At 50.7% G+C, this 13487-nt stretch overlaps 1 protein-coding gene across 1 annotated transcript; it reads right to left on the bottom strand.

Annotated features, from left to right (window-relative positions):
• Positions 1–257: 257 nt before the first annotated feature.
• Positions 258–12555, bottom strand: nsd1a (nuclear receptor binding SET domain protein 1a; the record flags this gene model as incomplete). The annotated part of the gene is made up of 23 exons (XM_080008125.1): positions 258–287; positions 1236–1834; positions 1958–2162; positions 2283–2389; positions 2520–2661; positions 2769–2885; positions 2974–3243; positions 3343–3455; positions 3579–3784; positions 3877–4033; positions 4141–4320; positions 4418–4618; positions 6271–6394; positions 6520–6612; positions 7210–7419; positions 7510–7572; positions 7671–7768; positions 7944–8187; positions 8363–8475; positions 8571–10494; positions 10582–10754; positions 10971–11106; positions 11842–12555. The coding sequence occupies 23 exons, from the start codon at positions 12553–12555 to the stop codon at positions 258–260; spliced, it is 6219 nt and encodes a 2072-aa protein (XP_079864251.1).
• Positions 12556–13487: the final 932 nt, after the last annotated feature.

Raw genomic sequence — 13487 nt, 5'->3', positions numbered from 1 at the left:
CAACTACCTGATACGCCTGTGAGAGAGCAAATGCTGAATCCAAAGTATTCAGTTACTTCACTTTGATTGAAGACCAACGGAGATGTTTGCATAACCCGTGTTGGCCAAAGCCGGGGCACCTTCTGCACTCACGGGTTTCATGACCGACGACGCCGGTGCCTTGTAGCCGAGCGAACTTCACTGCAAAGCACCGGGTTCATGTTTCTTAAACCACACTAGTGCAAGTCAATAGCCAACGCCACATCAGCTCCAGGAGCTCAGCTCTTTGGTCCCGCGCTCTGGCTTCCCTGTGGGTTGGACACGAAGGGTGATGCGTTTAAGAAGAAACATTTTCCCGACTTTCCGACCAAAAATAACGGCCTGCATTCTTGAATCGTTTCAACGGGTTTATTGTCGTCATTCTCAGACACATCGAGCAGTTTTTCCCGCGTGGCTTTATAACAAGGATCGATGAGGACATGATTTCGACCGCCCGCCCCCGCCCCCCCCCCCCCCCACCCCACCCGTTTGCTCGGAAAGACGCAACGTTCAAACATTGACGACATGACAGGATGCCCGAGTGATGACATTAAGTGACATTAAGGTTGAGGTTTCTCATCCTTCTTTTGTATTCCAAACATAAAAGGCAAAAAATAAAAATAAAAATAAAAATGTAAACAACTTTGAGAGAAGTAGAAGAAAAACAAGTAACATGACAGCACCAGACACAAACATATTGACGGTATAAAAGAACTGATTGGGTCAGTCCACGAGCTTTAGCACCAGTACACATCGCCACAGTCAGTCCACAGCCCTGGGGAAGGGAAGGCAATGCAGAACCAAAACGAAGGCAGTGTCGCGTTCAGTCTCGGTACCAAATGGATAAACTCTGTCTTTCCCCCCCTCGCCATGTTCCCTTTAAATGTCTAAATGTCGATTGAGAACCATTGCAGAGTCCTTTTTACAGGAGTGGATGGTCCAAGTCCGAGAGGAAGGGTGGGATCTCGGGTCGAGTGTTAGTCATCCTCCACTCTGCCCCATTCCTCCGTGTCGTCCCCCTCCACCTCTCCATCATCCCCCTCCTCCTCCACATAGTCGCCCCAAGTGTCATACACATCCTCGCCATCATCCCCCTCCTCCTCTTCTTCCTCCTCCTCCTCTTCCCCCTCCTCCTCCTCCTCCTCCTCCTCCTCCTCCCCATGTTCACTGCTGTACGGCCCCTCCTCCTCCCCACCCTCCTCCTCCTCCTCCTCCACAATCTCCATCTCCTCCTCTTCGTCCTCCTCCTCCTCTTCCTCCACGTCTTCTGCCTCATCCTCGTCTTCATCGTCCACCTCCTCCACTTCTAATTCATCCACCTCGCCATCTTCCATCTCGCCCTCCTCCGCGTCCTTGTAGGAGCCGTGAGGGGAGAACTCGGCCCCGTCCGCCCTGTCGGACAGGTAGGAGTGGCCGGGGGGCACGAAGCTGGAGGTGGCCGTCTTGGTGTTGATGTAGAGGCGGGGAGGGGGCTCCTGCTGGGGCACCGGGGCCCCGCCGGCTCTGGCGTGACAGAGGGGAACAGCGGAGGCAGAGCGGGCCCTGGTATCAGGGGTCACGGAGCGGGGGAGAGGCAGGGGGACGTTGCCGGGCCTCACGGAGGCCACGCTGGGCGCATACTCCCGGATCTCCCCTGGCTCCAGGGGGTCCGGCCCGCAGGGGTCATGCTCGCTGCAGGACAGCTTGCCATCCAGCTTGGAGATGAACAGCATGCCCTCGCGGTGCTCCTTACAGAAGGAGTTGGGGCACATCTCGCAGAAGGAAGCCGCCTCCTTCCCACAGACGTCACACTGGTGCCAGGGGCACTCCCACCGCCCTGCGGAGAAATGGAAAGGTCAACAAACACGGTTCCGAGGGTTTCTGAGATGCATGAACCCAAGCCTTTGTAGCAAAGTGATTGCCGCGCACACACATCACACACACACACACACACACACACCTGCAGGTCTCTTGGCCAGGTTGAGGCAGTCTGCGTGGTAGACCTTGGGGCAACCAGGCTTCTTACAGGACACGATCTGTCCCCCGTCACCGCAGCTGAAACACTCATCCTCCCTCTGCTTGGTGAGCTCCGGCTTGCTCTTTTTCTTCCCACCAACTTTCTTCTTCCCTTCCTTCAGCTTCAGCTTCTCGGCCGGCGGCTGGTTCTGGGAAGGCAAGACACGGGTGATACCACTGATCCATTTCAAAGTTCCGCTGTAGAATTCTTAACTTGGTCCACGGGCCGTTAGTGGAATTCGTTTTAACTGCTTCAAAGCGACTTCTACCTTTGGTCGCACACCCAGGAAGCCGCTGCAGTTGGGCGCGCCACATTTGCAGACGGTTTTCCCATTGCCGAGACACTCCAGGTTGTAGTTGAAGGTAAGTTCAACACCTGATATATACAGAAACATAAGTTACATTGTGCATAGTACATAACATACAAGTATACACAGAAACATTCGGTCACACCATGCCTGAGTTAATGAAATAATCACTCTTATGATGAGCAACTTCGTACAGACCTTTTGGGATGTCTTGGAGAGAAAACAGCCCAACCCTGGTATCTCCATTCACAGTCCACTTCTGGGTCTCACAGTTGGGCTGGCAGCAGTGGTTCATGAAGCGAGCCTGGTTCCCCTTTGGCCCGGCATCGATGATCCGGTCCTGAGACAATGTCACATACGAACGGCTCAGTGTGTATTGCACGTTATTTGATTTGCACTCCAAATTAACTGCCGCCAACTAGTGCAACAAACAAGCAAGAAAATCACCTTGTCCAGTGTAAGCATGTAAAAGTTACAGATGTCGTTCTCCTGAGCGTGTCTGATCCTGGCTCGACATTCTTCCTCGTCAATCACCTCACCCACATACTCATTTACAAAGGCCCCCTGGAAAGCAAATTAAAAACAACAGTAAAAGATCGGCAAAATTACAGGAGCTTAGCGTCCAACCGCCCCCCACCCCTCCGACACCGACCTTCTTGATGTCGCAGACACCGCGCAGGCCCCAGCCGCGGGACAGCGTCCTGAAGATCTCCACAGCCGTGTACTGCCGCTTGGTGAAGGCCTGGTTCTGGCAGCGCTCACCCGCCACACACACCTGGGGGTGGCACTCGTACATCAGCATGCGGTTGATGCACTCCGAGTCCACGCCGCACGGGTTCTCGTCGGAGGCCTTGCAGTTGCAGCGCGGAATCTCCGACAGGTCGGCCGTGATGATCTGCACCTTCCCGATCGGCCGGTTTACCTGAGGAAATGAGGCACAGCCTTCTTATTCGTCTCGAAATCTTCAGATTTTTTTTGGGGGGGGCTGTCATTTGAGAAATGGCTTGAGGAAACGTGGTACCCTGATGTGCCTGTACGGCGGGGGTTTCTTGTCATTCTTTCTGTCCTCCTGAAGCTGCCTCATCTCTTTTTCGGCCTGCAGCTCTTTGAAGCGCTCTGCCGCTTCGCTAAGTGCTGCCGGAGAAGGAAATAGGTTAACCGAGTCTTCCCAAATATTGACACAAAAATTTAAACATTTAAAAAAAACGGGGGGGGGGGAGAAATCCATGAAAAATATATATTTCAGAGACTCCCTACCTTTCTTGTAGATGGTGTCGGCACCCTTGCCCATTTTCTCGATGTTGTGCGTGTCGCCCTCCATGTAGGGGAAGACCCTCGCCTGGTACGTCCACACAAAGTCTTTGGAGCCAAAGAATTGCACTGGAAACTCCCCCACCTCGTGCTTCATCCTCAGGATGTTATTCGGGACGTCTTTGGCGAGACACACTTCCGCCGGCCACCACCTGAGCAACAGAATCGAGTAGTTCCATCAGCTTTCACTCAGAACGGCAACGTGGACGGACGAAACGGAGACACCGCCATCTTTCTTCCTCACCTGTAACGTCCCCATTTCACCCAGAGAATGTCCTTGATGCGAGGCCTCTTCCCGGCTTTGCAGTCGTTGCAGAACCAGCTGCCTTGCGGCATCTCGATGTTCAGACATTCCTGATGGAAAGCAGCAGGACAGGACTCGCAGCACAGCAGACTGCCCCCTGAAGGAAAAGAGTGGGACATGTAACTAAGAATGATTCAAAACTATCTAATAATAATAATAATAATAAACCCAATAAGACATTTCTTAAAAGACCAGACGGCTGACCTTCGGAGCAGACGAAGCACCAGCTGACGTTGATGTGTTCGTGGTTCTTGCAGCCCTTGCGTGGAGTGAAGTGGTTCGGACAGAGGAAGCTGTTGTTGGCCAGCACCAAGCTCCCCGCCGCCATGCAGTAGTCGTTGGCATGATAGGCGACGGGGCAGCGCACACAGCGAGCCAGTCGACCTGGATGGAAAGAACGAATGAATCGCGAGGGGTGAAAACCCGACACATAAACGCTTCCGAGACCCATTGGCTGCACTCGTCATTGGCGCGTTCGTACCTTTGGAGCTACCAGGGTTGAGGGGGTTGGCAATGTGGCAGGACTGGCAGACGTGCAGGGAGCAGCGGAAGCCTTTGTTTTGGGGCTGAGTGGCCGAGCGGGCCGTGATGCACTCCGTGTGGTAGAACTTCCCGCACAGAGGAATGAGGCAGCGCTTCACTTCATTGCCGGCCTTCTTGCATACAAAGCACGTTTGTACCCCTGGGAGTAAAGAAAGAAAAAACTGAAAAAAAAAATTTCCACAAATTGTACTTTGTGTGATAGGCTAGGGATGGACTGATATAGATAATAAATTCTCAACTTTAAGTATCACCTGACAGAGCGCACCGATCCCACGTTCGTTATCTCTACTGAACAGAATGAACTTGTGTTCCCACAATTAGAACACAACGATTGACTCAGTTAGTATCTATTCCACCTCTAAACAGTCTGTCAGCGATTACGGTTTCGGAAGTTATAGTCCTGGTACACCATAGTTTATGGTATAGTAATAACCAAATCCAAATGGTTGACAGAGTACAGAGATAGGACTCATATAAATCCTTCTGTGTGATTTATAAGAGGGTTCTCTGCGAATCCCGCCTTTATCTGTGAGTTAGGATAAAGCCACCTGTGTGAGTTGATAATATTCACAAATCATTCTCTAAGGAATTACCTCTAAAGAAAGTCCAAATTGATTACATCCAAGAAGAGTAGAATATTGAGCTATTTTTATGAAATGCGTTTTGCTTGCTTATTTGCTTTGCTTTTATGGTCAGTATCTGATTGCTTTCTATTCATGTTAAGCACTTTAAGTTGCATGTCCTGTATGAAAGGTGCTATGCAAATAAAGGTGATTACTAAAATAATATTATTATTAAAATATTCTGCTCTTGTTTTTGTTCAGAATAAAATGGCCATGGAAGTGTCTGGCCCTCAGAAACCGTCTTACCCATGGAGACGAATGACTGGTCATTGTATTGCTGCTATATTTAGGGCTCCAGCCTGTATTTGCTCAGATTTTTATTATCGTTATTCTCCTTGGCATTTTTCAGGCTAAAAGTGTCTGGAACACGACAACCGATTAACCCACGGCCGATGATTGAGGACATCTCGCCTTTCAAGTTTGGCGAAAATCTACTGGAAGTTGCAGAACGTTCATGCATAGCCCAGACACCAACGTTTTGAATCTTCCGCGGTCGGGTGGTTGAGTGAGATGAGTTTGTGGAGTGGGCGCTTTGTGACATCATCATTCAATACGTTCTAATAAATTGTACAAATTGTGGCTCTGGGCACACATTCACATCGTGTCTGTTTTATTTGAGTTCCCAAACGTTTAAAAAGTTGATGAAATTCCTGGGGGACATGGAGTGTTTAGTCCGTTTGAATTGAACCGTATTGCCTGGAGCATTCACACGGAGTGATTTCGTTCCACAGAGACACCGTGAGGTAGGACTCTATGGACTACAGGTAGTAGACAGCCATGTTCTAACTTTTAAGATAAAGTAATAACATTGCGACAAGTGCATCAGCTCGTAGTAGTAATTCTGTGTTACCAGGACTCTGAAAACTAAACTTGGAAAACTGTAATTACTATTTAACGCGACTAACCTGGACCCTGTGTATTGCTGCCTGCAGCTATATTTATTATTATTATTATTATTATTATTATTATTATTATTATTATTATAAACTTTCTGAAAGTAGAAGTTCCAGCACCGCATGCAACTGTGGATAAAAAAATTGCGCATTTCTTTAATATCTAAAATTTTACAGGTTTGATATGACTCTTGATATATGATTTTTGTATTGGGGAAACTGATGTTGGAAAGTGGCCGCTTTACACCTCCGTAACAATCGCAAGGTGTACCCACCTGTAGTGCATTCGTTGCAGAGGAACTTCCCCTTGCGAGGAGTCGACTGTCCAATGCACTGTGGGTGAAACGCTCCGTAGCACTGGCCTTCGCAAAGCAGAAGTTCCCCCGTTCTCTCACACACCTGCGGGACGCCCAGACACAACACAGCGTGAGGCCAAAGACTACGGATGAATGAAAGCGTGTGTCAGCCTTGGAGTCAAATACGGAAAAAGCTAAACGAATTACGGGGAAAAAAAAAAGTTTCACCTGACAGACATTCTCCCTCAAGGTTGTGGCTCCTGTTCTCACTTTCACCTCCACCGGGGAGAGGCTGCTGTTCATCAGACTCGGACTCACCACCTACACAGCAAATAAAGGTGTTTATGATGTTTTTCATAAGCTTCTCTATGATGCTGCCAAACCAAAAATAAAATAAAAGTCATTAATGTTAATCACCGGGTATCAGAGTGATTCCCAAGTTTCCATGTTAGTAAATCAGGGTCGAAATCATTCGGCACTCCAATCACCTTAAACATAATCTGACTGCAGACAACTTATAATGCTACTGCAGTGTGCAATTAAAGCTGTCATTTCACTGTCCATATCCTCGTGGCTTAAATATGCTCGGGTAGAAATCCTAAAAAGTATATCCAACGCCAAATCAAATTGCCAAGTGTACTATTGTAAGTGACTCAGGTACTTAAGGTCTGCTTTATTAAAGCTGGATGACCCAGATTCAGTGAAAGTTCCACAACTCCCCGGAAAATCTCTTTCATATCTACAAGTGATAAGGTCAGAGCTGAAAATCATAGGTTAAGTAGACAAATATAAAACAAGTGGCAGTTTTACTTTTGAGGCCATTATTTCCTTAAGGGCTGTAATGACCATTTATGGTTTAGTAATAACATCGACTCTGACTCTGATAACAACGACTCTGACGATGACGACGGTGCTGACCTCGGGTTTGGCCATCACTGTTCCGTTTGCTAAGCTCTGTCCCTCCTCCAGGCTGCAGCCCTCCAGCTCCTGCTTCGGGGTCTTGGATCCAGGGGTTGGGGGTGGCGTGGGAGGCCTGGTGGGCATGAAGACCCCCGACGGGCCACTGTTTTCGGAGGGCCGGGCGGCGGAATGAGGGGTGGCCACATCTTCCTTCGTCGCAACATCGACCTGTCCAGAGCACAATTCCCTGGGGTTAAGCATGGTTGACGTGAAAAGCACTGGACTTCTGGTTGGCGCTGACATCAACTCTAGTGGTACCCGGGCGTCCTGAGTCACCAGCGTCTTGACCTCTGAGGTAATTCCGCAGACTCTCTTTGCCTCCTGGAGAGAAAACACAAGCACGGGAAAAAAAGAGGACTTTTTCAGATTCACATTTCTTACGTATCTATCCGCTTTGCGGTGAATGTACATTTATTTACCTTTGTCTTCCTGGGAGCAAGAGACACTTCTTCTATGGTGCATTCCAGGACCTTGTGGGATAGTTTCCTCGGTCTCTTTCTCTCTTGGATGGCTGACGCTGTTGAGGAACAAAACCCAGCGTGACAAGGTAATACTTCCACAGACACAATCTCTTTATCCTCCGGATCGTTTTGCAGATCAATTTGAATTAAGACGTCCCTTTGCCTCAAAGTACCCCTTGTAACAGTGTAAGTAAGATGAGATGTTTAAACACGCACGCTTCCGCCGCTTACCAGCTTCCAGAGGTAGGTCTGTGCCTTCTCCGGGCTCAGAGGAGGAAGGCTGCGTCGGGACTGGAAGCAACGCGGGCGCTACGGCAAGAGGCTCGTTCTCAATCAGACTCTGCTCCGGGGTCGACGGAGTGTCGGCCGGCACCGCGGAAAACGGAGCCGAGGCCGGGGTTGAGGTAACAATCCTGGACGGGGAGCCCAGACCAGTGGACAGCTCCGGTGATGTCCCCTGACTGACGTTATCACCCTGAGGAGGCAGATTGTGTGCAGATGTTTTAAGGCCATCATAGGGCAATAGGCAACCATTACATCATAACTTACACTTTAAAGTACTTGTAAGGACCAATCATATCAGGTTAGTTTTAACAAATCCTCTGAATACTTCCTAAAATATATAGTAATGGAGAGGTTTAGGGTTTTACCATCTTGGAGGGTTTTGCGTGTTTCTTCAACTTCTTCTTTGGGGCAAATATTTGTTCGTACTCTTCAGACGACTCCAGGAGCCTTTTGCTTGGTTTCCGCTGCCGTTTGAGTTCTGAATCCGTCAAGAAACATATTTCAACTTCACAGTCATTATTTTTTATACCCACGGTTGTCGCGAGCTGTAAACAGTGGCACTTTGGATCTTACCCCCTGAATCGCTCTTTTCCGACGAGTTGGAGTTCTCCTCGAGCCGCTTCTCGGCCGTCAGGTTGTGGTCTGGAAACCCGGCCAGGCGCTCCGGCATCCCCCGCATCACGCCGACGTCGTCGGACCCGTTGAGCTCGGGAGACGCGGCTGCCGCCCCCGCGCCCGTCACATCGGCCACCTTCTCTGAGACGCCCTCCGCCGCCTGCCAGCGCTTCTTTGGAGCCACTTTGGCTTCACAGTTCTTTTCGAGGTAGCTTGCCGACGGGGCGGTGGCGGCGAGGAGGCGGCACGCGGGTTCGGCCAAGTCGGCGTGGCCGCTGACAAACTCCCTGCCGTACGCCAGGTCGGCCAGGTCCGGGGACAGGCCGGGTATGCTCACTTTCAACTTGGCCGGCAGACTCTGCTTCCTGCGCTGCCTGTCTGAGCTCGCCACCTGAGAGAAAATAGGCATCCCTTCACATTTGTAGGTGTCGCTTTTCATGATAGCTTTAGTCCTGTTTTTACATTTGGTGGCGGCGTTTTTGGGTGTCAGGGGTTTCCCGGGCCAACCCTTCTCCGCTTTGATCCCCGACCTCCAGTTTCCTTGGTTGAGCCCATGGCCCGGAGGATCTCCCGAGGAGTCGGGAATCACCATGGGCTCCTCCTTGATGAGGACGGGTGACGGGGGGACCGTGAGCGGATTGCCTTGCTTTTCTCTGGTGTCGTGCATGTCCTTTAACAGCATGAGGAAAGTACTGAATTTGTAGTTGGAGTCGGGCCGGAACGTGCTCGACTCAGAGTCGTCGCTCTCCGCCTTCACGAGCGACTTGAACGTAAGCTCGTTGACGTCCTGAAAGGCGTCCATGGGAGAGAGCGCCGGGGAAACCGAGGAGCACGACGACAATTCGGAAGCAATGTTTTCCGTCTTGATTTTAAGTGGAGGCCCAACGGGCAAACTGGAACCGAGAGACGGCGACTTGGACTTGAGCAATGATCCATTGCGAATTTTCCGTTTATCTGGCTTCCTCGCACGCCTTTTGAGGGAGCCGTGGCCCGGGGGGGATAAAAGGCGGCCAGGTGATTCCTGCCGGGGGGGGAAATCGGTTTTGATCTCAGTATCACCACGCGTAGCGTCTTGGTTATGGTCATCTGTGGCGTTTTGGCTCGGGGCCAGAACATCCTTGAGTTCTGTTTCTTCCTCGGCCTTCAGGGCCCTAGTCATCAGCCTGCTGCTGGCAGGGAGAAGCAGAGAGTGCTTATCAACAGAATGATTGTTCAATTCATCACAGCTGTCCTGTTTAGACGTATTAAAACGCTTATTACTTAAATGTACGTCGTCGCAGATCGGCTTGTTTGCGGAAACGCCCGAGGGAACGGCCGCATCTACCGTCTTTGGCACGGGCGTTTTGTCTACGCATTTGTCCTTTACTTTTTTCAAACCCTGTGCTTTTTTGACCGCCCTCTCCGCGTCCTGGGTCGAAAGCATTTCGATCCGTTTTGTCCGCTGGAGCATCGGTACCGAATCCAGATCGGAGTAAGGCGATTCCTTACAACCCTCTTCTATCGGATCGGCCGCTTTCTGGAGCTGACCAGCAGCGTTGGGAGGCTCCTGGGATCCGCCGATGATGTGGCCAAATATGTCAGAGAGGCATTTCTTTTTCTTTTGATACGCTCTCTTTTTGACGCCTTGGTTTACAGCCGAGGCGACGGGTGCCGGGTGAGGTTCGTTGCCGTTGGGAGCGGTGCCAGGCGAGGAGGATCTCCCAAGATCCCCGGGAAGATGGTGGACCTCCGGGGGGTTTTCGGGAGGAACCGGGGCATGATCCCTTTCTTCCCCATTCACAGAGACACAGAGTGTGCTCTCGGAGTTCCTTCGTCGGTCGGGGAGCAGGTACTCGGCTTCGGCCACGCTGACCTTCCACGCCGTTAATAAACTCTTGGGAATCTGCGATAAACGGAATGACGTTGTTGAGGAATGTGGCGTTCAAAGTTAACTTTGAAAAAGGGGTTTGCGGTTGTTGTGTCTGTTCACCTTATACTTGTAGCTCTTTTCCTTCTGCTTCCCTCTGCGTCGAAGCACGGGAAGGTCTTCGAACTGATGGCCCCCTTCAAAAGGAAGGATAGCTTTCGCCGTCACCCAGGCTCTCTCCATTATCTCACCGATGGTCTCCAGGAAATACAGCCGACAGGGGCGGTGGCTGGGCACTAAAAAATACAACAACAACAACAACAAACAGTCCTTCATCTCGAAAGCACTCGCGGCCTGGCTTACTTTGTGACACCACATGGCACCACTGTTATTGTCAACGTTGCATCTACAACACATCGATACCGCCTCGGACAAACTTCAAGAGCCCGTGGATCATAACATTCGTTGCCACATCCTCTCACCTGCACGACTCTCTCGTAAGCCAGTCTCACCTTTCATTTTGGTGTGGGCGCCCTGCTGGGTGGTGACTTGGCAGGGCCACCAGGGCCGTCGGTTGAACTTAGCCCACACCAAGTCACCCTCCAGGTACGTCACAGCTGGAAGAGGCTTTTTCTTGGGGCTGTTGGACTGCACACAGCAACATAACAACATCACTACATTATGCAGACAACGCGGTGACAGAATGATATAGTGCATCACTCAAGGTATAGAACAGTGCGGCTACAATTGTTATGAAATATGGTCATTTCTGTGACAACAGTATTGATGTTGAATGGTATTAAAGGGACATGCTACTTTTTTTTTTTGGCCCTTTTTTGTCTATCTTCAGATAAGAAGAGCCCCACTTCTCCCCCCTACAAGAAAGAACACCATTTTTTCCCCTGTGTGTCCAGTCCGGAGATAGCAACGGGCTGCACACTGTGTACTGACCACTCAATGCATTGCTGCGGGGTGGGGGTGGGGTCAACTAGCTTAGCTCTGGGAAATTGGGAAAATAGACTCAAAGCAAAATTTGAGGAGTCTCTTTGATGTTGTTGTCTTCCATTCATATATAATGTATTATGTTTAGTTAGGAAAATTAAAATCAATCGTTATGGTTTCTAATTCCAATAAAAGCTGTAGTTAATTTGTCCAAGTCTATTTATAATGTTTACACTGTCTATTTATAAAATGTTGGACAGGTTTAGTTTGATCTGGAAATCTAGAGGTCAGACGACAATAAAAGTACACGTGACTCTAAACTGTGATTCCAGGAGAAGCCCAGGAAGTTACATAACAAAGATCACTCTCGATACGCTCACATAGTTGAGCTTTCACTTCACAGAGGCCGATGTGTCGGTATTCCAGGTGTTTCGGACTCACGTTGGAATTGGTGCCAGAAGGCGACACCAGACCGTGATCAGTAGTAGAAGTGAGTTCTCCGTCGCTGTCTGAATCCTCACCCATACTCCAGCCATCTCCCATGCTGATCTCAGGCAGTGCACTGGGGCTTAGTGTGGGGTTGAGTTCAGAAATAGTCTTAGCCATTAGATTGAAGACGCCGGGTTTATATGTGCTCTGGTTATCCACCGCCAAGCCAGAAGGGGTCTTACGGTTAGTCACAGTTCGATCCCGACACATTTTCGGGGAGAGGTGAAAGGGGGTTAGTTCGTCCTTATTACTATGCCCTCCCTCCTCTTCCTTGATGTCACCGCTGTCAAACAGTGTGGATTCAAAGTGAAGGTAGCCATTGGGGATAGGGGAACAGGGCTCAAAGCTGTCGGAACTGTGAGGGGAGAAGCCGTTTTTGTTGAGATGCAAGGCGGGCTTGAAAGGCTCCGTCTCGTCATTGTCCGGAGACGAGAGGAGCTGGATGGACGGCGCCTCGAACTCGCCGTCGCCGCCGTCGCTGATCGGGCTCAGCGCGTGTAGGTTGTTCCTGGCGCAAAGGTCCCTCTGGTGACCCGCCTGGTCCGATCCGTTGACCCGCGAGTTCAGGTCTTGGAGTCTCTGCAGCGGGTTGTAGCACTGCGACCGCTCTGGCAGATTGTAGCCCTGGAGAGGTGCTGGTTTGACACTGGAGGATGGCAGTTGCATGGCTGGCGGTGGGTCTGTCCTACGCCTTCCGCTGCCATGTTGGTTTCCATAGGAGGTGGTGGTAAGGCCATTGGGGAGCCTCAGCTCTGGCTGTCCTGAGCCACAAACTGAACCTCCCCGAACAGCCCTTCTGTAAGACTGATTCATGTTGTCATGGCTCGTGCCTGTCAAGGAGAAGCATTCCAGGTTAAATAATGCATATTAATAATACATATGACTTGTTATTATGTGTGAACAATGACCTAAACCATGTAACGACACAATTGCTCGGCAACACAGTCACGGAAATACACCGGCAAAGGCATTGCAATGACCATCCGTGTGATGCCTGCACTGTTATAACCCGACGATGCCGGCCTCCATTGCAAAAGGCCGTCGGACGCCAAAACAGGAGGTGACATGAAGCTTTCCCTGCGTGTTTCACGCGCCGATCAATCGGAGAGGGGGGGGAAAAACCAACACAAAACAAATCGGATCTCTTTCCGGATCGCGGTGACCCAGTGGGTGTAGCGGTGGGAGCGCAGGGGCTGCAGCAAAGGTGGTGACACCAGAAACACTGTGACACCGTAACAAGCTACAGCCACAAGCTACTGGCAACTTGGAAAAGGCACCGGTCGAAACAAGTTAAAAACACGGGCGGCGCGTGGGGAAGGGGAAAAGTGGGGGCAGGTGAACTTACCATTTGGACGCCGGCCACCATGAAACCAACAGAAAGCGTTGCGGGACTGGACGCGAAGCGGCTATTTTTCTCGATGTGTGGGAGCGGATCTGCACAAATCCCAGCTGCTGCTGCTGCTGCTGCTGCTGCGGCGGCGGCGGCGCTAGGCCGGAGCGGAGCGCTCATTCTCTGCGCCTCACCGGGGAGCCTCCGAAACCGGACAACACACAGATCCGCTCATTGTGCCGCGGCATCGAGGGCGACGGAATCAAAC

The sequence above is a fragment of the Zeus faber genome, assembly GCF_960531495.2.
Source record: "Zeus faber genome assembly, chromosome: 10".
NCBI lineage: Eukaryota > Metazoa > Chordata > Actinopteri > Zeiformes > Zeidae > Zeus > Zeus faber.
This window is presented reverse-complemented; position numbering and strand designations above follow the sequence as displayed.